The sequence below is a fragment of the Anastrepha ludens genome, chromosome 5, assembly GCF_028408465.1.
Source record: "Anastrepha ludens isolate Willacy chromosome 5, idAnaLude1.1, whole genome shotgun sequence".
Taxonomy (NCBI): Eukaryota; Metazoa; Arthropoda; class Insecta; order Diptera; family Tephritidae; genus Anastrepha; species Anastrepha ludens.
In genome coordinates, this window is record NC_071501.1 from 16,373,362 (window position 1) to 16,399,644 (window position 26,283).

Sequence of the window (26,283 nt, forward strand, 5' to 3'; positions counted from 1 at the left end):
GCACTTTGGCCACAAAACCAACGACTACTAGCAAAAGGCGTGCACCACGTAAGTGCAAAGGACAGCCACAAAGCTCAGCAGCTAAAGCAAAGAGTACGAGTATGAAACTGCAAAAGTCATTAATGACAACCGCAAATACAGAAAAACCATACAGCAGCACATACTAATGCACATTATCACCACATATGCAATGGAATTTCGTGAGGATTTTATTAATTTCTTTCTTTCTTTTTCGGACAAAAATTCAACTTTTCTTACTACTTTTTTCTACATTTTCTCATACCTATTAACCAAGTTGCACTTTTCACTTATTCACTTTTGTTTGTTTTTGCGCTTTATTCACTTTTCTCTCTCCATTTTAGCTTTGCTACGGTGCCTCGAGTCCGGCGCTTTCGGATCGCAGTCGCTTCCCAACGCTATTTCGTACACATCCCTCCGCTACCGTACACAATCCGACACGTATAAAATTAATGAAAAAATTCGGTTGGTCACGTGTGGCCATACTGCAGCAGGCCGAGGAGGTCTTCATATCGGTAAGTAGTGAAATGGATGTCATAACGGCAGATAGCACATTTATGTGTGTACATGTACATAGGAGAGAAAGTGTAAGTGTGTGCTTTTTTTATGCAAGCTACTTGGTCTGTGTTAGTGCAGTAACTACTTTAAATGTTAAAGGTGATTGCAGTGCAAGCCACAAAATGAATAAATAAGTAAGTGAGTTGGGGAAAGTGGCAAAAAAGCGGATGCTGTAATTATTTAAATGCGCACAGAAGTAACTACTTACACATATGAAAAAGTGTTTAATTATGAATCTGTGAGTGCAAGAGATTTGTTGAAAGCGTGTTTCATATATAAAATTATCTAATGCGCTACGTGATTATTTAATATACTAGATTAGAAATATGAGTGTCGGCAAGTGAGTATGCAGTGAAAAAAATGCGAATTTTTATTTACTGCAGAGTAACCAAACATCTAAAATTTCTAGTTTTTTTTTTGGAAGTTTTTTAGAAAATACGTAAAACGACCGAAATAATAAATGAAATACAAAAATGCAATATATGTCCACTTTAAGTACCCCAATATTTTAGCGTATTATCATAATCTCTTTAAAAAAAAATTTGTTTGAAGTTCTATGAAGTTACACTCACTTTTCATTTAGTTTGGCAAATGGTTTACTAATTGGTCTAAAAGTAACTAGTCGTAAACTAGTTGGGTTTAAACTAATAGGACTATGAATAAGTTCGTGCGGTTTTTTTTCGAAATTTGAAACTTTATTGACGTAAAATGGTTACAAATTTAATATTCAAAATATTGTCCATCGCTTACTACTACTTTTTCCCATCTTTCTGGCAATTCACGGATTCCCTTTGTGAAAAATTCGGTCGGTTTTGCCGCAATCCACGAATCGATCCATTTTTTGACTTCATCGTAATTACGGAAGTGCTGGTCAGCCAGGCCATGTTGCATCGATCGGAAGAGATAGTAATCGGATGGCGCAAGGTCTGGACTATACAGCGGGTGGGGTAGGACATCCCATTTGAGCGTTTCTAAGTATGTTTTGACCACTTGTGCAACATGTGGCCGAGCATTGTCATGTTGCAAAATAACTTTGTCGTGTCTATCGGCGTATTGCGGCCGTTTTTCTCGCAGTGCTCGGCTCAAACGCATCAATTGTCGTCGGTAGACATCCCCCGTAATCGTTTCATTCGGTTTCAGTAGCTCATAATACACAACACCCAGCTGGTCCCACCAGATACACAGCATAACCTTCAGGCCATGAATATTCTGCGCCGACGTCGATGTTGAAGCATGGCCAGGGTATCCATACGTTGCCCGACGTTTTGGATTGTCGTAATGGACCCACTTTTCATCGCCAGTCACAATTCGATGCAAAAAACCCTTTCTTTTGTGCCGTTGAAGCAGTTGTTCGCATGCCATAAAACGGCGTTCAACGTCTCTTGGCTTCAATTCATACGGCACCCAATGGCCTACCTTTCGGATCATTCCCATGGCTTTTAAACGTTTGGAAATGGTTGATTGATCAACTCCCAAAGTTTTTGCAACCTCTTCTTGCGTTTGAGCCGGATCTTGATCGAGCAATTCCTCCAATTCGGTATCCATGAACTTTGGCGGCGCACCCTCGCGTTCTTCGTCTTCCAAGCCAAAATCACCACTTTTAAAGCGTGCAAACCACTTCTGGCACGTTCGCTCAGATAGAGCATGCTCACCATAAACTTCCACCAAGATACGATGACTTTCGGCTGCTTTTTTCTTCATATTAAAATAATGAAGAAGAATTCCCCGCAAAAACACATTATTTGGCACGAAATTCGACATTTTCAAGTGTGGTAAAAATATTGTTGTTTACGCTTCAAATAAAAAACTTATACTGACGTTTGTGCCTTACGACAGTAGCTCTCCAATGAATGTTTGGAAATGTGGATCGATGGAATAATAATCAAGTTACGCCATCTGTTGTAAAACCGAAACGAACTTATTCATAGTCCTATTAGTTCGGGACTAGTTTTTAGTTATATATTTATCGCCTGCAACATTGTCGAAATAAATTGTATCATTTTACTCCGTTTAATCGAATTTATCTAGCTTAGTTAGTTATCATCCTACCAAGGCGGCTAGAGCCAGTAATGATGTGATGTTTCTTAAATATAAAATTTTATGGATAGGATTAAATTAATAGTTTTATTAATTTTTTTTTTTTTGTTACATTTTTGTTTTTTCCCCCCTTTTTTATTTTGTGAAGAAAAAGTAGCAAGCAAAAACAATAAGGAGAAGTGCAATAGGAGGAGAAGTCCGATGGGAGGAAAAGTCCATTCAGCAGGGGACTATGCATTACCAAATTTCGAGCGACTTTCAGCTTTTTGTTTCAAAGCGCTTGTAAAATTCTGCTAGCCTCAAAAGCACCAGGAACTAACATAGCTATATTTTAGGGAAGTTCTGATAGTTCTAAGCAGCATAGCTAAATTTTAGTGCAGTAAGACGTCTAGCCATTGTAAGAAAGGAAATGGTCGATTGGCTAACCGTAAACGCATAGGCTTAGAAATAATTGCGCCTCTGAGTTTCATTAAGAGTTGCATCTCTCAACATTGGCTACGAGTATGAATGAAAATTTGCATTTAGTTGAAACTGAGTGAAAGTGAAAAAACTCTAGCTATTACAGGTATTAAGTCTCCGTTGGTCACCAGAGTCTGGCCAGATTGGCTTTTTCGATTTTGGATGTGAATATAAAGTATTTCTATTACAGCTAATGACTGAAGCTTCCAGGTAGCTTCCTAAAATTTAATTTCTATTGATTTGTGGCTATAACCTTTTAAAAAGTATCATCGAACAGAACGAAAAAGGCCAGACCCGGGTGTCCAACGTAAGGTTTTAAAAAAGGTGTTCAACGGAGGGTGAAAAATAATGCAGTTAATTTATACAGTCTGTGTCAAAAAAAAGGAACCGCGATTATTCGTGAAGTATAAAAGATATAAATTTAAATTTTTTTTTACATAAAAGTATGTACAAAATTACGAGTTAATTTATACAGTCTGTGTCAAAAAAAAGGAACCGCGATTATTCGTGAAGTATAAAAGATATAAATTTAAATTTTTTTTTACATAAAAGTATGTACAAAATTACGAGTCACAATTACTCAATAAGACGTGCAGTCTTCAGCGTTGTCGAGTATAGCCGAGCATCTTCTTCATGCTTCGAACCAGCTTTTCTGCGTAGCTCGTCGACAAAGAGGGCTAGATTTTGCAAACTTCACGCACGAGTTGTTTTAAATCATGGACTGGCCTTCCGGCAAGATGCGTTTTCAATGGGGTTGGCGTCTGGGAACTGGGAAGGCCAGTCCAATACTGTGACGCCATTTGCTTGTGTTGTTGTTTCTCAATGAATTTTTCTGAGAGCAGTGGTTTTGATGGTGTGGGATGGTAGGATATGTTCGCTTCCTTCAGTCGACGTTCGATGGTGTTGATACTCACCCTTTTCAGCAAGAACTGATCATGCTTGGTGTAGTCTCAAAGAAGGGTCCCGCTTAAAAAGTTGGACGATCACTTTATCTTGCTTTTTTGACGTGATAACGTCTTATAATTCGATTTAGCCGGCTGCACGCACGAAAAAATGTATCGTTACCTTGCTCATTTGTCGTTACCTTGCTCATTAGTGTTACCTTACTCATTAGCGTTACCTTCCTATTAGTGTTACCTTGCTCATTTGTCGTTACCTTGCGCATTTGTCGTTACCTTGCTCATTTATCGTTACCTTGCTCATTGCCGTTACCTTGAATGAACTGCAAGCGAAAGCGCGGAACGAGCAAAGCAAACGAACGGCAACGTTCGACATCTTGCTCTCTCCTACTTAAGTGTGCATATATATTATATGTATGTATATGCGCATATGTACATATATAAATTCACGTATTTGTGTTTGCATATGCCTTCTTATTGATTATTATTAATTTGATTTAACTGAAGAATTTAAAATAAAACCGAGTTTGTTAATAATACCTGTTGTCTTAATGTTATTATTATTAATTTTTTTATTATATATGAAGGAAAAAATGTATGGTAATATTTACCATATACCTTATAAGATATGTTGTATACTAATAGGACTATGAATAAGTTCGTGCGGTTTTACAACAGATGGCGTAACTTGATTATTATTCCATCGATCCACATTTCCAAACATTCATTGGAGAGCTACTGTCGTAAGGCACAAACGTCAGTATAAGTTTTTTATTTGAAGCGTAAACAACAATATTTTTACCACACTTGAAAATGTCGAATTTCGTGCCAAATAATGTGTTTTTGCGGGGAATTCTTCTTCATTATTTTAATATGAAGAAAAAAGCAGCCGAAAGTCATCGTATCTTGGTGGAAGTTTATGGTGAGCATGCTCTATCTGAGCGAACGTGCCAGAAGTGGTTTGCACGCTTTAAAAGTGGTGATTTTGGCTTGGAAGACGAAGAACGCGAGGGTGCGCCGCCAAAGTTCATGGATACCGAATTGGAGGAATTGCTCGATCAAGATCCGGCTCAAACGCAAGAAGAGGTTGCAAAAACTTTGGGAGTTGATCAATCAACCATTTCCAAACGTTTAAAAGCCATGGGAATGATCCGAAAGGTAGGCCATTGGGTGCCGTATGAATTGAAGCCAAGAGACGTTGAACGCCGTTTTATGGCATGCGAACAACTGCTTCAACGGCACAAAAGAAAGGGTTTTTTGCATCGAATTGTGACTGGCGATGAAAAGTGGGTCCATTACGACAATCCAAAACGTCGGGCAACGTATGAATACCCTGGCCATGCTTCAACATCGACGTCGGCGCAGAATATTCATGGCCTGAAGGTTATGCTGTGTATCTGGCGGGACCAGCTGGGTGTTGTGTATTATGAGCTACTGAAACCGAATGAAACGATTACGGGGGATGTCTACCGACGACAATTGATGCGTTTGAGCCGAGCACTGCGAGAAAAACGGCCGCAATACGCCGATAGACACGACAAAGTTATTTTGCAACATGACAATGCTCGGCCACATGTTGCACAAGTGGTCAAAACATACTTAGAAACGCTCAAATGGGATGTCCTACCCCACCCGCCGTATAGTCCAGACCTTGCGCCATCCGATTACTATCTCTTCCGATCGATGCAACATGGCCTGGCTGACCAGCACTTCCGTAATTACGATGAAGTCAAAAAATGGATCGATTCGTGGATTGCGGCAAAACCGACCGAATTTTTCACAAAGGGAATCCGTGAATTGCCAGAAAGATGGGAAAAAGTAGTAGTAAGCGATGGACAATATTTTGAATATTAAATTTGTAACCATTTTACGTCAATAAAGTTTCAAATTTCGAAAAAAAACCGCACGAACTTATTCATAGTCCTATTAATATATGTATATAAACATGCATATACATATACAATTTCGCGCAATTTTCAAAAAGAACAAATCTATATGTAAAGATGCATACAAATCATATGGACATATCAAATATACGAATCTATTCCGTACGCAAGCAAATGTAAGCTAATGTGCTTGAACTGCAAGCGAGAGCGCGGAACGAACGACAAAGAGCACAATCGGTCCCCGCGTTCGGCAACGTTCGACATCTGGCTCTGTCCTACGTAAGTGAGCATATATATGTATGTATATGCGCATTTGTATATAAATTCACATACTTGTATTTGCATAGGTCTTCTTCCTGTGTGCATGGTAATGAACCATTTCTCTGTTGAGAATAGGACGATGATAGAAAAAGTAGGAAATGAAAGTGTTTCGAGTGTAAAGTGTCTTGAAAAAGGCAAATCGATGATGGTGCCTCTTAGTGTTGTTGACTTATTAACGTCTGATGCACAATCGAAATTGAACATATCTTTCATGAATTTGATAAATGCTTCGTAATTTTTCACGTTTGTGTAAATGTAACTTGACCTATTCCATTGCAATTCCATTTACCTCCTCCTCTATATCCATACAAAATATCTATCAAACAAATAAAATTAAAATTTTGTTTTGAAAATTGCAACCATTCCATCAATATTTTCTTATGACGTTGTCACGTTAAACTATCGTCAGTAACCGACTTTACAGACAACCTCTTTTTTTTTGTCACTCGCTTTAAGCCGCGCTTGGAGAAGTCATCAACATTTTATACACTCTATACCGCTGATTCCACATCACAAAAAATTTTTTTGATTTTTTAATTAGTTTTGCAGATAATTTGGGCTCTTTCAAATATGTGCATAAAAATACCGCCTCAAAACGCTTTCTCACTCATTTTTGTTTGGTTGCGTTTACGGGAAAGTTTCGAACGACACTAATCTGAGTTAGTACTGGAGTCGTCGCCCTTGAATAGGACTATTACGCAGCAAGCAGATGGAAGTTACAAGAAAAAAGTCGGTGACTGCATATCCACAGCAGTAGGCCAGCTACAATATATTTATCGAAGCTGCAAATCGCCACATGTAGAAGAATGAGGGATCATCTTGTCTACATCTGCTCATCATCGCGTCAAGCAGAAGACATATTTTTGTTCCCAAACCTTCTTGTGATAGTCTAACACAACTGGACTTCGTTTATTGTCAGATATGACTTGGTTTTTAAAATTCTATTGGATTTATATGAAGTGATGAGTGGAGTTTCTGCACGCTCTACTTCAATCATACTTTTATTGTTGTATCTTTTTATTTATATTTCAAGTTATGGTACTAAACTACACTCGTCTTGTCAACTACTAGTAAATCAACCAATCGGCGGAAGAATTAAAAAAACAGAGAGAAACAGCCTGCAGAAATTCAGATAAAATTATTAAATATTTTATAATAAAAAATTTGTCATGAGCAAGCGCTCAGTAGCCTTTAGTGGTTACATATTTTCATTTAAAATACCCATAATGAGCCCTTCATCCATTGTAGAAGCCTTTGCAGAAATTAAAAAAAAAACCATTTTTTAAGAAACTTGTTCTTATACAAATTTGAGTTGGAAATGACACTTTCAAAGGAGGAAGAGAGACAAATTAAATATTTTTATATTGATATTTGGCGCAACTTTTTTCTGTGTAATGGATACCTCCCAGTAAACTTTGGACACATTTTTCTCGAAACTGCATCAGCTCATAAGTCGAACAAACCTGCACCAATTGGCTTTAAATGTTTACTGTATATTCAAAACTACAAACTGCATTAGCTTCTTTCTACATTTTACAATATTTCTCTATAAAAAATCTCAGAAAATTTTTTATTTTTTTGCTTTTTGTGTTTAAAAATACTAAACCAAAAAACTAATAAATTTTTTGGCAAAAATGAGCATTTCAAAAGCTTCATCAACATTGTCCATTGTATGGCGAATATGTTATGAGATTAAAACAACAACAACATCAATCGATCTAATGAACACTCAGCCATATTGATTATTTCACTTCAATAGGTTTATCAAATCAACTGCATAAATAAGTAATTCGTCATTATTTTAGTTGCAATCGAGTGTTTAAAATAATGAAAACTAATTAGTTCCATGAATCTGACAAATTTCAGCCATCAAGCTGGCTTAGAATTTAATTTCCGTTGAAATCCATGAACGAGATGGGTTCACTAAATCATTAATTAACAAAACAAAGCAATGCAAATAAATTTGAATTTCATGGCGATTTTCATACGAATATCTCAAATTTCCACCTGCATATACAATAGAACTATGCCAAACATTTATAATTATGAAAAGGTATGCACATGCGCATAGGTGTACCCCCTTCTATCTGCCACATAACTGCTTTTAATATTAAATTTCGCTATTTTCGAGCGATTCCATAATTTACTTCATTTAATTCATTTCCTGCTAGTTAAGGTCAATTATTTCTGCTTTTCAACCGCAAAATTGCCATTTATTGGAGTGTTGCACGTGCCGCGTGCACATATTTCAACTTACACTCTGCTGACCTTTGCAATGCAATTTTGTTTTATTTATTTGCACTCGGCATTAATGTAAAAGTTCATGGCACTTTATTTGTGGAAAGCTCAAGTATGGCAAGTACGAGTATATTTGCTTAATCAAGAACATAGGGAATTATGATTAATATTTTAAATACCAAGAGTTAATTTTCGACAAGGAACAAATATAATTCGTACAAATGAAGATGAAGTTTTTTCCTAAAAGAAAATAAATTTAATAAGCAAGAAATAATAAGGGAATATTTAATGTTACGCATACGCTGTGTTGATCCAAGAGAAGTGTGTTCGTGAGGCTTTCTAATTTTTTGTGTTGCAAGTAGGACACTTTATAAGCCACCATACTATTTAAGTTACACATACAGTGCTACTGAAATTGGCTTTGCTATTTTTACAAAGCTCTAAAAGTTTTTTTAAGTTAAGAATATGTCAAAAAAATTTTACAACGTAAATTTAAGTATTACTTATATTATAGATCGTCGAAATAATTTTTTCGAAGCAAAAATAGTAGGAAAATTCGCCCCAAAATTAATTTTTCTTTTTCTTGTTTTTGAAGCATTTTATTCCCCAAACTTTTTTTTCATTTTTTTTAATTGATATAGAAATTATGACATTAATAAATAAAAAAAAAATTGTTTTTTGTATTCAATGCCCACCGATTGAGAAGCCCCGCTGCGACCTTCCTGAAAGAATTGAGTGCACATCCGCCATTTTAAATGATTAAAATGAAAAAAAATGTTTGTATTATTTTAATGTATAAATAAACTGTATGTCAATTTTGAAAAAAATATATTGACTTCTTCATTTTAAATAATTTTAATGAAAATCAAGGAAAATAGAGAAATTACAGGTATCTGCCCACTTAAGTAAAAACGTAATTGAAGGTATAACTTGCTAAAAATGGTCAAAAAACCACAGCGAAAAGTCTCACAATCTCTAAAATATTAATAGTAATTACTTAAATTACTTACACCACCAGATTCACAAAACTGAGGTGTGTGAGGTGTGGCCAAAAATGTATAATATTTTGATAATGAAAAAGCAATATCCTAAGCTGAATATCATCAAAGCCACTGATGTAGTAGAGCCAGAAACCGCCACCCATGTCTGAAAATAACAAGCGGACAAGCGCACTGTGGAAGTTGAAGTGTTACTGTAAAGACAGCCTAACTAATCAGATTTTATAATTTATAGATAATAATAACTATAACAAACCCAGCTGTAGCTGTATGAGCTGGTGCATGACCACCATTCGGAAGCCAGTAGGATCGAATCTTCAGGCTTGAAACAGCATATCATAGAAAAACTTTAGCGGTCACCGCTCAGCATGCAATGACAAACCTCCGAGTGTATTTCTGCCTTGAAAAAGCTTCGCATTAAAAACCTGTAGGTTCCTCAATTTGTGGAAAAACATCAAGACGCGCACCACAAATAGAAGAAGGATTTCGGTCAAATACCTAATAAAGCCAATGATTGACAACCCCCCGCCACACCCAGATAAAAGGTCTTTTTACTCCGAGCCGTGAAAGGCAGTAGTTTAATAAGCATCAAGAAAATTTCACTATCACTGTTTCCTTATGAAAACCATCGCAAAGACTAATTGACGCACTTCATGCATTAGTTTAAATTATATATTCAGTTTTTGTTTGTAAATTCTTGTATTTATTATAACTAAAACTGAATGAGGTACTGGTTTTTAATACTCCGGGTGGCATCCACTCAGAGTTGTTGCAGTTGAATCTCAATTTACGGCTACCTGGCTTCTGCATCTTCTTTCAAGCTCAGTTAGTAGCTATAAAGGAGCCTTCTCTGTTAGTGAGGAACCAACCTGTTACGGCACAATCAATCACAATATACTCCGATAGTTAAATTTAGTAATGCTTCGGACAAGGTACGAGCGGGCTAATAGATGCAGCACAAACATTGTCTGTGGTCCAGACACAGAGACACAACTGGCAATTGCATCGCGTATGAACTAGCTACGATATGAGCTGATTTGAAATCATTTAATTGTATTCAATTTGTGGGCATCTCTTTATCTTCAAGCAAACTCTGAGATGAAATGGTTTCAGCAGAAGGAAACTTGGGTATAAACTTGTCACTGTGGCCACTGTGATAGTAATAGCCGACAAGCCTAGGTGAGTACCCTCTTTGTTTGTTTTTTGTTAGCAGAAGGAAAGCGTCGAAAGCCATTGTGGCCGTCAGTGTGGGACTGTAACCCGAACTAAAACCTTCTCTTGCCCGCAATGCCATTATGTAGGACGTCGGGATACCATTATCGGGTATGTTAACCCAAATCAGTCTCAGTCTCTGTCAGTACGAGAATCTGCCCTGTGTTCGTCTTGCAATGACTCTTCAGCATTTTCATCAGTCTGAAGATCAAGGTCTTTGCCGTGTAGGTTCGCCTTTTGGATCCATTGCCCATCGCGCTGCGTTCTTAACATGAGCTGTGAAATGCTCACCAAAAGCCCTCGAAAGCCTTCCGGTGTCGAAACGCCGGCACAGGATTAGCACATGCCTTACACTCTCTGGTTCACCAGGGCAGAGCGGCCGAAAAAAGTAATTTTTAAAATTAAAGCGGTATAGATACTCTTTGAAACCTCCGTGACCGTTCAGCAATTGAGCCATGTAGAAGTCAACTTCCCCTTTCTTCCTTCGATACCGTTTCGCTATGTCTAGTACCAGTTTGTGCGTCCAACAACCATTTTTAGAATGGTCCCCGCGTTGCTACCACTCTCTAATGGCTCGCTGACTCTCTTCTTCTTTAAAAACACCGATATGTATTTCTCGCACTGGATTATACAACCCCTACAGGTCTTCGACCAAGCGATCTATAGGGTATTTACTCGATATATAGCAGTCATATCCGAAATCGACTGAAACCGTGCGATAAGCGCTCTCAACTCTAAGCGCGTTTAGTCTATGTGTGGCTCTTGTTTCTTTAATATGCGATTTTTTCACATTTACCCAGATCGACGCTGTGTATGTAATCACCAGGTAAATCCCCTCTACATTCGTATGAAGAGTGGAAACCATCGTAATCTAGGTTGGGGAATCTACCACCCCGAAAAATAACTGAAACATAAATGTTTATTTGAAACTATCATAACTAAAAAATAAACTAATCACTAATAATTAGGTATCTAAGCGCCAATATTTTGTTTAAAATATACTGTGGGCAAAAAGTAAGGTGAATTTGCTTGTAAAATAAAAAATCTTTATTTATTCTTGTAAATCAATTTCATCCCCTTCAAAATAATCCCCTTTCCATGAAATACACTTATACCAACGAGCCAAGCTTTTATCTCCTCAATCGACTCGAAACGCGTTCCCCGGAGTGGTCTCTTGAGTTTTGGGAATAGCCAGAAGTCACACGGAGCCAAATCAGGCGAATACGGTGGTTGCGGAACGATATGCGTGGAATTTTTGGCGAAATGGTCACGAAGAACGAGTGCAGTGTGAGACGGTGCATTATCGTGATGCAAAAACCAAGAGTTGTTGGCCCTCAATTCTGGTCTTTTTAGACGAATTGCTTCACGTAAACGACGCATTACGCTCAAGTAATATTCCTTATTAACAGTTTGGCTAGGTGGAAGGAATTCATAGTGCACCACACCACGAAAATCTAAAAAAACTGTCATCTTTATTTTTGAACGACTTTGACGTGCTCTTTTCGGTCTGGCCTCGCCTTTAGCACGATATTCGCTTGATTGGTCGGTTGTTTCAGGGTCGTAAGCATAAATGCAAGTCTCATCTCCCGTAATGATGCATTTGAGCTTGTAATGATAGTCTGAAAGAATTGTTTCACACACATCAACGCGACGACTTTTTCCAAGAAATTGAGAGTTTTCGGTACCAAACGAGATTTGACTTTTCGTAGGCCCAAATGGTCTTTCAAAATGGTTTTCACAGATCCTTCTGACATCCCGATCATATCAGTAAGGTCTTTAACAGTCAACCGACGATTTTTGAGCACTAACTCCTTCACTTTATTGACCTGTTGGTCATCTGTTGACGTCGATGGTCGTCCGGTGAGCTCCAAGTCATCAACACGTTCTGGACCCTCTTTGAAGTCTTTGTACCACTTATAAACATTTTTCTGCGACATGGTCGAATCACCAAATGCCTTCTGCAACATGCTAAACGTTTTCGCAGCCGAAATTTCATTACGCAAACAAAATTTGATGGCACTTCTCTGCTCAATCAAATGAGACATTGTAAAAATCGAAAAATGCACTCTTGGTCGAATGGTAAACACAAACGTAAATATATTACTGATAATGACATTCACATGAAAGTTGGCCCAGATGTTATTAACAGTGCTGCCAACTCATGAAAAAAATAACCAGAGCGAAATTTTTATCCCGTGAAGTTTGACAAATAAATTCACCCTACTTTTTGCCCACAGGTATGCTCATTTATTATTTTTTTTTTGCATTTAATATTTTAATATTTCTATCGAAAACATTCTCGGTGAAATCAGACTTCTAAAAACTTCTCAATTTAGGTTCAGACATTTCATATTTCGACTTGTCGTATGAATCCCACGTATTATACAAGGTGGCGCAAAATAAATCACCCTATTGGGAGATTTATAAGTTTTGCAAATGGCTTCGTACGTCTATAATTTTTTACTATTCTGAACCAAACAATTGCAATATACATGCAGATAAGCAATAGAGCACATAAATAACAAAATAAAGATTTTCATCAATCAAAAACAATTTTTTTTTTAGTAAAAAAGTTATTCATATACAAAGCTAATTAATTAATATGAGTAATTTAGCGCCACCTTGTAGTCACAGCGCAGTTGAGATTTGCTGTGTATTTATTGTTGCAATAATTCAAAATATTTTTTGTTTTTTAAACCAAATTGTATGATTAAGTTTGCGCCACCTTGTATTTAATTTTCACAATGCCACTTCTCTTTGCACTACAGTCTAGCCACCTTCACTATCTTATCATGCACACATTTGTAAGGCTATTAAACGCAGGTAAATACAACAATAAAATTCATGTAAGTAAATAAAATGCAGCGCATTCGTAAATTATCACTTACATACATCGCTTCACCTGCGCCGACCTTCTCAAGTCAATCACGTTACGAAGTTAGGTTAAGCGGATGGCACGTGGCGCAACACTTCAATGAACTGACCGAATTTTCGCTTCTCTTTTGTGGTTATATTTGCACAACCTGCTATTAAACAAATTTTTCTGATTTTCGGTTTTGATTAGTTGTGATTTTGGCATGGCCCCGCAACCACACCTACAAGCCAATGGCATACATACATATACATATACATAAACATACCAGTATTTGTTTGCAGATATCAGCTAGTAAGGAAGTATACCGACTTTCTTTGCAAAAAAGGAAAAAGTTGGAGTAAATATCCGTGCAGGGCATTCTCCGTCAGCAGTGGGAAGCCAGCTATAGAAAACCAGCGCGCCGTGCTAAAGGCAATATTAGCTTATATACTTAGCTGTGTTTTTTTTCATCCCCTTTTCTATTGTTATTTATATTTTTCTATTTCTATTTCACACGCCAAATTTCTGTTATGCGCATTCACTTTGATTCATTTTCGGTTTTTTTTTCCTTACCACTATTTGCAATACCTTCACCCAATCGCTTTTCTGTCCGCCTGCATGTAGTGATTTTGACACCTTATTATCTTAATGATGCGCCTGACAATCAATTTGCTCACCTCGAGCTCGCTCGTTCATTCATTTATGGCAAACCATTGCATGGCATCTATTACATGGATGTATGAGAAGTTTCGACCAACTCCCAGTATGGGTTAACTCACTGATTGCTTGTGATTTCTTTCCAAGGAATTATTTTACTGAATGTTGTAGGCAGAGTTCAACTAAGATTGTAAATGAATAGTACTGAGGCTTCTAGTAAATGTACGAATATGAAAAAGTCCGCATTTAGAAGTGTTAATCGATCACTTAAAATGAAGAGATTTGTTGTAGAAAAATTTGTAACTAATTTCAAGTTCTTCTTCTTTATTTGCAATCTTTACTTGTACTATAAGTTAAAGGAGATTATACTTATAATTTCGGTATTTGAAAGTATGACCCAGATAGGCTGTTTTTCTTCTGCGTTGAAAGCTGCATCTTAGAAGGTCCCTCTCGCTATTGACTCTTCGAAGTACTTCAAAGTTGGAGAATTGGTGGGCCCACGGAATTTTCAGTAGTTTTCTTAGTAGCCACATGTCAAATGTTTCTGCTCGATTCATATCATATCATATCCATGTTTCCATGTCATCCTACAAAACTGACAAAACATGACATCTCATAAAGCGTATTTTTAGATTTAAATTGAAATCATGAATTTCAAGTTACCTTTTATAATTTTTTATTATCGCATCTCTATGTTGCTTGAACTTGAGTCCAACTGAATGGTACCATAATGGGCCTAAGTGCGCTCTCTCTATACCCTTACGGAGAGTGAGTGGGAACTAATCGATGTGGACTATCCACTCGCGCCTACAATTATCTCCACAACGCACACGATACTCCTACCCTCAAGACGCTGTACGGTGGGAGACGAACTCATCTGTAATTAAGATTTTGTGAGTTTTATTTATTTATTTGATGTATTTTCTGAGAAAGTAGTCCCCAACATTGTAGAAGGTATTTGGTTGCGGAAGATACTTTTTATGATTGGCCTCCCCACAGGAGGTCTGTTTCAAAATGGCTTCTTTGGGTGACGCTTCTAGGCATCTCTTGGGTGTTCTAATCGCTCGCATTCGCTTTGCTTCTGCTTTGCGCACCCATTCTAAGTTTCGCAGTTTTATTTATACCCTTGCTGCAAACTGTTTTACAGCTTCCCATTTCCCTTTCGAGTTCAGCATTTGCATTACAAGGTTTTCTGGCATGGGGATGACGCCGAGGACTTTTGCGAGCTCGAAACGCTCTTCATAAAATTTGGCGCAGTGAAAAGTCACGTGTTCTGCACTCTGATATTCGCTGTGGCACTCTGGACAGGTCGAATTATCTGCTAGTTTAAAACGGTGAAGGTACGCAAGAAAGCAACCATGCCCGCTGAGGATTTGGGTTCGATAGTAATCCGTTTCGCCGTGCTTTCTGCTTATCCATTCATCTAGTCTGGGGATTAACTTATACGTCCATCGCTATTTAGAGCAGTGATCTCATCTATTTTGACACTTTACTATAGTACGTTCGCGCTCGGTTATTTTGTCTTCAGATGTTGGTTTGTGCCCACGTGAGTGATACAGTCGCTTAAATTCTTCTGCTCGTATATCAATTGGAACTTTACTCGCTACAACGCAGATGGCATCATCAAATACTGTTCTGTACGCATATGCTACTCTGAGCGCGCTAAGTCTGTCAGCTTGCAGCACCTCTTGCGAACGTCTCGTTCATCCTCCTGACCATACTGGGGCGGCGTATAGGAGAATAGAGTCAGTAACCATTGAAAGAATCTTTCTTCTACTTTCTTTGGAGTCAAAATGTTGGCAGTCATCGATTGGATGGCAGACCGTTAAATACAATGACTGACAGTGTTGGCAGGAAATACGACTTTAACCATTGAAAACATATTAATGGCTGGTGATTCTGTGCCCTAGTCGTAGGCGGGCGAATGCTTTGACATCGTTGCAACGGCAATTTAGTGGGTAGTTCAGGTTAGGTTGGATTAGCCAGGTTGCGTGACTAAGATCAGCCAATTGGTGGATTTGAAGCCCATTGTGATACATGCATTTGATATCCATCCAATAACTAAGTTGCTTAAGCCACTTAGATATTTTTAGGAGAGACTTTTTTAAAATTTCCCAGGTGTTCAAAGAAATGATCGTCAAGATATTTGCTACGGCTTCTTTGTACATCCTTTAATAAGACCACATCTAACTTGCCTCCTGCCATAGTTCTCCAAGGCTGCGAATGCAAGTTGTAAGAAGCTCCAAGGACGCCTTATTGCTGCATCCCACTACCTTGACCCCCTTGTGCCATTTGACACCATCAAACAGAACTCTTTTTTTATTGCAGCTTTGTTTGAGCACAGTGAAAATAAATCTCATTACTTTCTCGTGTACCAGTAGCCACTTCTAGTCATTACCTTCCGGCTGACTATGATCGATAATGGTTACTTATAGCTCCAGCGGTGGGTTTAAGCTTAAAAATGTCTTGATCTGCTTGTTCTCTAACACCTGCTAGCCGTCGCATCTCTGTCTATTTGATGATGTGGCTGCCGTTTTCCTTGTCAACGCTGCAGCTTTTGAAGTGGAAGGTCTCAAGTCGAGGCAGTCTCTGTTTCCGAAGGCTTTGTTCGAACTGAGGCATTCGACTTCGAAAACTGTTTCGGCTTTGGCAGGGAGATGCAGTTCGGCGCGTCGTGTTCCGACTGGCCTGTTTGGAAACCTCGCATTGAACTACCGTCGTACTCAAAGCAAGCTGCTTCTCGTATTTTTGAACTTTGTAAGAGTGTTTCGTCCTCAGCGCTTTATCCCATATGGAAAGCGAATTTGAGACACGTTGGCTGAGCTTTTCAAGAAACTTGAATGAGATTTTGTAACCCGATTTCATATTTTGTTCCGGGGTTTTGTCCACCGCAGCCCTCTGTGATGGAGTATCATCCGATTTGGTTTTTGGATCAGCGGGAGGTTTTGTAGTCTGGTCCATGGACAGTGCGGATACCCAAAAGCTATCCTCTTCGACCGTAGTATAGACCACGTTACCGACTCCTGTTCGATCCGATAGACTGCTTTCGAAATCACTGCTAATTGTGGTCTGCCTTAGGACAGATTGGTTTATCCCATTAGTTCGCCGATTGTGATAACCAGACCTGGGATAACCATCTGAACAACCAGGGATTCAGTAGCATGACCATCGCTCGTGCCTAATTCCTGCACACGAACGACTGGGTCGCTGAAGATTTTAGAATCCTCTTGAGCCGGATACTGAGGGCCGGGCTGACACAATATGAGACAGGAGTGGATAGGTTGCATTTTATGCCTACCGCCAGGTGTGAATAAAACTGCAGCCCCACTGGGATCAGCCGCAGACCCTGAAGCCGCTCACTATGAGACAGACGCTCTTGGATTGTGTATGATCTAGCTGGAGGTTGTTGTTGTTGAAGTGGTTAAATATTTCCACTGAAATACTCCTAATTAGTGACCAGCGCCGTTTTACTACCACCGTCTCGTGTGATGATGTCTTTTTTTTGTTTTTTGTCTCCAAGCCAGATCCATTTAGTGAGGTCCAAATATAACAGCAAATCCTTTATCTCGATGTCTGAGATCTCCTTAATTTGCTGTAGGAAAGGCTTACCGAAGGAGCGGACTCGTGCCTTAGCTTTCCAATGGCATGTAAGGGTTGCAGTGATGCGTGAGATGTTTGGCCGAGAACATCCTAACAGGTGATTCGTCCTTCGGATTTTGTATGACGGCCATGTGTTTTTTGTTTGTAATACATTTAGTTATTTGCTTCCATCTTCTTTCGACTAAAGTATGATGGTGTGAAGCTATGGGCGCTTTTAATGTGTTCAATGGGGTGGAAACTGACACTGCCTCTGCTATTTTTAGTGTCGAACCTTTTCGTGCTAGCTCATCCGCTATCTCATTACCTCGTATGTTCCTATGACCGGGAACCTATATCAGAGTGATTTCAAGCCAATGACTAAGCAATGGTGGTTACTCAGCAAGTGAGGCAAAGCTTCTGGTTTAAAAGCACGGGCGGACTTTGATCTGTTTTTTTTTTTGTCTGACATCTCCAGACTGGCCTCTCCAACATGGCTGACCCTTCTGTAGTACCTAAGCACTCCGTTAGCACAGCACAACCTTTCGCACATGCACGCAAGACCAAACCGCCATCGTTGAGGTCCAGGCACAAGGAAAGGAAAAATTAAAATAACTTAAATAAAGTCCCAAAATTTGGTGCGCTAAATTTTTCATGGTCAAAAGATCGCCAATTGAAATTTTTAAATATTTATCTAGTATTAATAGTGTTGTTGTATATATACAGATGGTTCAAAACAAGACGATAAAGTGGGATTTGGAATTTTTTCCAATTCCCCTCACATCAATCTATCATTTAGATTCTGTAGTGTATTCCAAGCGGAAGTATGCGCTCTCTGGTATGCTGCGAAAACTGTCTTAGAAAAGAGAATATCACTAGAGGATATCCGCTTTTTCACTGACAGTCAAGCGGCCGTTCGAGCACTCAGCTCCTCTTATACCCACTCAGATGTGGTTCGATCCTGTTTCTTATCTCTTAACGAGATAAGTGTTCAGAATTCTGTCCAAGTTATCTGGATACCGGGTCACAGTGGATTCGAATGTAACTGCAAAGCTGTTGAGCTCGCAAGAGCTGGAGCTGCGCAATCAAATATTAGTAACTTACCCACAATCCACATTCCGCTCTCAACATGTAAAATGATCATTGATCGAGAATTTACTTGCGTTACGACCAGACAAATCTGGCCATCCTACAATCTGAAACAGACAAAAACCCTTATAAGTTTTCGAAACACGAACTAAGTCATATAATATCTCTTATCACCGGCCACTGCCTTTTGGGCACTCACACACGTCGACTCGGGGTTCCTCAAAACGACCTGTGCAGATACTGCGAGGACGAAGATGAGGAAGTATCGAGCAGACATTTGCTGTGCAGTTGTTCCGGTCTAGCCAGAAGTCGACTCGCTCTTCCATGCTCTCCAACAATTGACAATCTTTCAGTACTCTCGAACCTGAAAATCGAATCTCTCATGAAATTCTCGAAACGAATTAATATTTTTTACCAAAATCTATAATAAAAATCTCGATTAGGTCGGGAAATCATACAAGATAATGAGCTCTAGGGCAACACAACGGACCCAGTTTGCGGTCTATGTGGCACTCCCATGCGGGGCACCCTTAAACCAACCCAACCAACCAGTATTAATAACTTTAATTTTACTTCCTTTTTTAATGCCTATTAACCTTGAAATATGTCCACTTCGCCAATAAGAATCAGTTTTATGCATTGGCTTAGTAAAAAATAAATAAAATAATAAAATAAATAAATAAAAAATAAAAGAGTTTTAACCCACAAACTTTAAATGACTAAAAATATTTCAAGAATTATTCAAGATGCCTCACAAGTCAAATTAAGCTCTTTTGTTCAATTAAAACATAGTTGGTTACATTTAAAGTCCGCTAAATATTTATTAACCCCTCAAAAACTTTACGCCTCAAGACAAACCAATACTTGTGGCACCTCGTGAGCCACCTAATTGTCTAGACATATGTGAGCATCCCCTTACGTCTTTAAATTTCAAATAAACGAAAAATAAATCAACGCAACCAATTTGACTCAACTCGTTTATAGCCAATAATTATAGGCCATCAGCAGCAAAATTCTCAGAGGCGTACACTGTCGCTGCACAGCCAGCAAAAACTAACGCCTTTCGGGTCAGCACCGATACCATTAAATTAGCAACGCACTCCAGTGACATGAAAAGCACGAGAGGCTCTCCTCCAACAATCTGAAGCCATCAGTTTGTAGGAATGTAAGTGTACGGTTGCTACTGACATCGACCAGTCTACTCGTACCATTCCTCGACATGCTGGTGTGCCTAATTTGTGCTACGCATCACTGCGCTTGACCTTTTTGTTTAATGCTGTTAGCTCATGTTGTTGCCACAGCTTGGCCACTTTAGTGTTCATTATGTGTGTATGTGTATGTGTGTGTGTGTGTGTATATACATACGATTGTATAAGTCTCTCCACTGCCTGTTTCATTTGGCCTTTGATTCGATGTAGTTACTTGATGATATTACTCGGCTTAATTACCAAAATTCAAGAAACACGAATGCAGAGAAAATGTACACCAGCAACATTCATTCACAAATACGCACATACGTGAAACGCCAGCTCATATAACCCACATGCCCAAATACCTATACAAGTCCATTTAAATGTAGACCTAATAAATCTTTACTATACGCGCCGTTTGCGCCTCTGAGACACCAGGCGAAACAGAAAGATTCAAGCAAGACAAAAAAATATAAATCATATGATTAATTTTTCAATTAAGGAAGATTTATGTATTTCATTATTTATTGCATTATAATATAATCGCAAACTAATTGCCTCTAAACATAATATAAGCAATGGTGATGGCTGAGCCTAAGCATTGCATAGCGAATCTATTTCCTGGATTAACCATCGAGAACTCCCGCTTCTTAGAATGCCGGGTGAGCATTTTGCTCATTTGATAAAGTAACGTAATTTTTTGACACATTCAGGTTGTCCCACATTTTGTTGCTTTTATTGCGATTTCGTTTCATTTCAGCAGGAAAAAGCAACCCTCTTTACTCGAAGGAATACACCCATTAGTCTAGCCTCATTTCTCGTGAAAACGTTAGAGAAGATTCTAGACGCATACATTGGAGACACAATTGCGCCGGACGAATTAGCCAAGGCTCAGCACGCCTACACCAAAGGTAGATCTACTGAAACTGCACTTCACTCCCTTGTACTAAACATAGAAAAGGTGTTAGAATATAAGGAGTTCGCTCTAGGAGTATTTCTAGATATATCAGACATATCATGCGACAAGAAAACTGACATACTTAATGCCACTGAAAAGGATTCAGCGACTCGCTGCTCTGTGCATAACAGAAGCGCTGAAAACCACTACAACGGCGGCGCTAGAAATGATACTCAGCATGCCACCTATTGACCTTATTGCGGAAAATCTGGCTGCGAAAACAGCGGGAAGATTAGTGATTGCTGGAGTATTCACCTGTAGAACCTTCGGGCACAACTCAAAAGGAAAGTGGGGTTCAGGAGTTCAGGTTGCACAGACTACATGACTCCGTACTTTAAAAGATAGAGAAGGTTTCGTACTACAATTGAAGAGGAAAGATGGCACAAAGGCATGAAGCCTGGCCATAGGACTTTTCACATCTACACAGATGGCTCTAAAACTTTAGACTTTTAAACTTTTAGACTTTAGACGGAGTGGGAGCGTTCACATGCTGATCCCATGCAAAACAGCAAAAGTTTTGTTAAGGACTGCAGAACTATCATAGGTATACGGACAGGTATCTATTGGATGTACATGCGTACAAGATAGGGATTGCTAACACGGACAAATGCAGGAAATGCAGAGAGGATGTTGAGGAAACTTTGGAACACCTTGTATGTGTTTGTCCGGCATTATCAAAAACGCGTTTAAAATGCCTGGGAATCCCATTGTTTGAGGATCTGGAGGACGTCTCAAAAGTGGATATCCCAGCGCCGCTTAGATTCCCCAAAAGCGCTGACATCCTACCTGATGTCTACTTTCAGTATTCATACAGGTCGGTCTCCATCTGGTATTGCTAGGTACCAAAAGGTCTGTGCGTGGCTTAATGCCAACCAGGCTAACCTACCTTAACCTTGGTTACAGAGCTTTACGGACTAGAGGCATAAAATGCAGATAATACTTAAACTGTAGATAAGACTTAAAAATAATCATACTTTGCATTTTCAATTCAATTGATTTAGTCTATGGCATGACTGGTATATCTTGGAGACTAAGTTGGGTAGTGCTGGCTGATCTGTAAAAAGATCTCACTTAGGCCCCTAGGATCCACTCTGTTGTCAGTGCTATGCATCTAGGATCAAAGACATCATTTTATATAATTCTCAATGCACGTCTTCCCGAATTTTAACAAGCCTTTCAGCCTTTAGTCATTGTCAATATACTTTAAGAATGGAAAACATGTTGATGCTAGGCACATTTATCGCATCCTACGAAGAGCAAAGCACTGACGAAGTAGGTGTTCCAAAGTACTCCTAGCATTCGCCTCGTTGCATGTGTTAGACGCATCGCTTGGGACTAATTCCATTAGGACTGCTTCATGTAGAGTGAGACAATGTCCCGCCAGTAGTCCAACCAAAATTTTCTTTCCTGGATGGTGATAAAAGAAAGTTTGCAGATTTGGTACTCCAAGTCCTTAGCATAGGTTGAGTGTTCCCATATCGACTGCGTTTACAAAGCTAGTTCCGCTTACAGGAAGGCGAGTGCTCAATATCGGCAAGCGGATACCTGCCTTAACGACTCATCAGATCTCTCATTTCCTTCTAATCATTTGTGTTGTGGTATATTTTGGATCTGCATTGTTGAAGACCTTCCGCGTTAGTCCAAAAAGCCTATATGCCTTCTAATAGGCGCTTTGGTATCAATGAAAATGTTTGTACGAGTATTAAGAGGAGTTACTTCCATAGCTAATTCAGCAGCTTTTGTCGCGGCATTTCAACCTTAAATATACTACAGTAATTAGGAAGTCTGAAAGACTTTTGTAGATCAAATTGAGGATAAACGACAGCCGCTCCTACTGACTCCGTCATTTTGGACCCATCTGTAAAGAAATTCTATGAATGATATTTGATATTTCAAACTTTTCTGCCATCCATTTTGCTATATAATAAGGCTAGGCTTTTTGTCAAATTTAGCTCATGGAATCATGTAGTCTGACCTTCCGTTTGAATCCAAAATGTTGCTGTGACCAAAAAGCCTATGTTCGACTTGTCTTGACATCTTCAGTCTTAGAGCAAATCTTTTGGTTGAATTTCTCACTACTAGTTTCATTGGTTACCAGTTGCGAACTCTTTCTATTGCCGCCGTTGGAGTTGTGCTGATAGCGCCGGTTGTAGATTTTCGTGCAATCCTTTGCCAATCCAATCTTTTAACGAAAGTGTCTTTACCGTCCGCCGTCCAGCATACTAGCAAGCCATATGGCATTGTGTGTCGAATGAACGCCATGTATGTCCAATGTGTGAGCCGCGAAGATATGCCCCAAGTCTTACTGAGCATTTTCCTGGATGTGTCGTGTAAGGCACTAGAGGCATTTTTTGCTCTTTCTTCTACATTTAAACTCCACTGTAGTACATTTAAACTCCACTGTAGTCGATGTTTTTAGTGCCAACGCAATTCCTCTCAGCCTCGGAGGTGACCAGTAAGGAATCTTGTACTTCCTTGCAAAGAGTACGAAATCCCTCTTGTCTGGATTTACCTTCAGTGTGACCATTTCCATCCACTTGTAAGTCTCTCTCAGTTTCCTTGTGACCATTTCACTGATCCTTTGTGGACACCTACCTGAGATGATAACAGCCAAATCGTCAGCATATGCCGTCCGCTATTCCCATTGATGAGAATCTGATTTATCACTAAGTCCTATATAATACAGAAAAGCACTCCTCCCTATGGAGTTCCTCTGTTTGCCTTTTTCGAGGTTGTACTGGACTCCAATTCGGCCATCACTATCCAGCAGTTTAATAGGCTGTCAATCCACTTTTGAATAGCAGGTTACACACCGGTTGAATCCTAGTCCTCTATCACAGCTTCCATAGATGCATTGTCAAAGGCACCAGATATGTCAAGGAAGACTCCCATCGCATTTTCACCACAGCTTTCTCTATCTGTAGCAGCACTCTCTGAAGAGATGTTTCTATGGTCCTCTTCTTCGTGTACGCATGCTGATTGGATGGCAGTAGGCTAGCTTCAATACTTTCCTAATATACGAATCTGGCAGTATTTTGAACGTTTTCAATACGGATGATGTGAGGCTAATTTGCCAATAGTCCTTGGGATACAAGTGACTGCTCTTACGCGGTTTAAGTATAAAAGCAATCATAGCTAATCTCTAGCTTCTAAGGGGGTAATTTAACCTCAAGCAGTACAGCAATATTTCTTTCAGCCGTGGCATCAGCACAAAGCTTCCTTCCTGCAGCCACGCTCGGAAGATGGAGACTATGCGCGGAGATGTTATAATGACTTATGGCGATTTCGTTCGGTATCCTCGTAGACATCAATCATCACACCTCTGCTCGAATGTGAATCCACATCGATAAGAAGAAGTAAGCATCTCGCCTTGGCACAATCGTAAGAGACGTCTAATAAACGTTTAGCCCAGCCTAGCACCATTTAGTATTTATTAAAGAAATTGAATCTGAATGAGGTATTGTGAGAAGTAGGGGACACCTTCAGATCAAAGTGCATATCTCCCTGCCAAATATTATCTTATCTTTCACTACTTTTAGTTACTGTGAACATCTATCTTTCACTGTTTTTAGTTACTTTGAGCATCTACATATTTATCTCATTAGATTACAAACCGCATCAACGCGACCTCACCACAATGATTTGTCATTGCCAATGTCATTGTATAAAATCAATCGATTGCGCCTATGCCACCGCAATGCAAATTTCGCTGTCATTTCAATTGACCGATTTGCCTTTGAAGTGAGGTGATGCCATCCGCCTATACACTCAGCTGTATACTTTCATTCAATTGCGCCCTTACCCCGGTTTAGTGCCCCGCTTAAGGTGACTCACTATTATTTTCTTCTCCCTGCTATCGATCTAAAATCAACCCTTGCCTAAGTTGGTCCGCTTCACTTTGGCTTTCTTGGAATTTTCCTTCAACCACAAATATTTCCACTAATCAAAATTTCCGCCGTGCACGTGTGTTTGTTCTAATAATTGCAAAGTTCATCTTTGCATAACCTTTCTCTCTATTTTCTCCAACTACTTAGTTAGTTGTCACGCTTTCTTTTTCCATGCATTGGCGCACATTTCAAAGAATTTCCCTGCCGTTTGTTTTGTCACTCACCTGCCACCTTTCGATTCCACCTATTCGTTTATATCAAGTGGCCAATTATGTTTTTGTCAACGCTTTCAATGTAGAATTATTTCAGCTCACTGCACAGCAAATTAGTTTTCGTGCATTCACTATTTCCTTTACATCATTGCCCCCCTCCCCTTCACCTCCTGTCGCCGCCATGCACTTTAGTGTGGCTCCTCCTTCTTAAGTTTACCTTCCTTAATGCTCGTCATGCGCAACTTTTGACTTATAATTTATGGCATTTCATAAGTTACAAAGTGCAGAAGACGTCGCAGGATGGCGGAGGGTACATGTTGATAGAATGCATTTTCGCTCAATTCCATGTGAACGTCTTAGTCCATTTACTTACTCGCCGAAACTTTCTTCACTATCAACATTCTCCAATTTCCTTTGATCACTCATTTACCGGGAAGCGTTTAGCTGGTGTCATGGCACACTCACACACACGCGCAAAACTAAGGGCATGCAAACACTCGTACCTGTACTTGCGCATTCACTTAAGCATGTGTGCTTCAGTCGCTTACGATGGAAATGAAAGTATTAAATTAATGTCAAGTATACGCCATGTCGACGACTCTTCGCCAAGTAGTTAGTTAGTTGGCTGCTTTAGCTGTTAGCAAATGCTGATGGCAGGCAACTCTAGTGGAGGAAATTTGTAATTTCATTTTCAGCATTTTCCGGTATTCTCCACTGCACTGTCAAGCGGTTTTATTTATTGCTGCTCGAGTATTAATAAATTCTAAGATGTGCGCTGTTTAAGAACGACTTACTGAAGCAAATAATTCAATGATCAAAAACATTTACTTATTTATTCTGTACGGATACAATCATATCTTGGGTATACAACTCTTTTATAAAAAAATATCATTTTCAGCCGAAAAATTAATTAAAGAGATTTCAAATCACTTCTAAACTTTTTAAAGAAAATTTGCTTCATATCATTTCTTGGTAAGAAAAACCTGAGCTAAACATAATTGACAGAGTTGAAATTGGTTAGATTATAGTGCAATACGCGGAGAGGTATGAATAAGTGATTCTACAGCATGACAACGTTCGGCCTCACGTTACCAAACCCGTTAAAACCTACCTGGAAACACTGAAATGGGAAATCCTACCCCACCCGCCATATTCTCCAGATATTGCGCCGTCCGACTATCACCTGTTCCGATCGATGGCGCATGGTCTAGCTGACCAGCAGTTCCATTCATAT

The 26,283-nt window shown here is 39.1% G+C and overlaps 1 protein-coding gene across 1 annotated transcript in view; it reads left to right on the top strand.

Annotated features, from left to right (window-relative positions):
- The window catches only part of LOC128863611 (gamma-aminobutyric acid type B receptor subunit 1), a 290,985-nt gene that overhangs the window by 28,298 nt on the left and 236,404 nt on the right, over positions 1-26,283 (top strand). Inside the window, exon 3 of the mRNA XM_054102849.1 lies at positions 363-533. Within this exon, the coding sequence (XP_053958824.1) occupies positions 363-533 (171 nt within the window). The remainder of the gene's footprint in view (positions 1-362; positions 534-26,283) is intronic.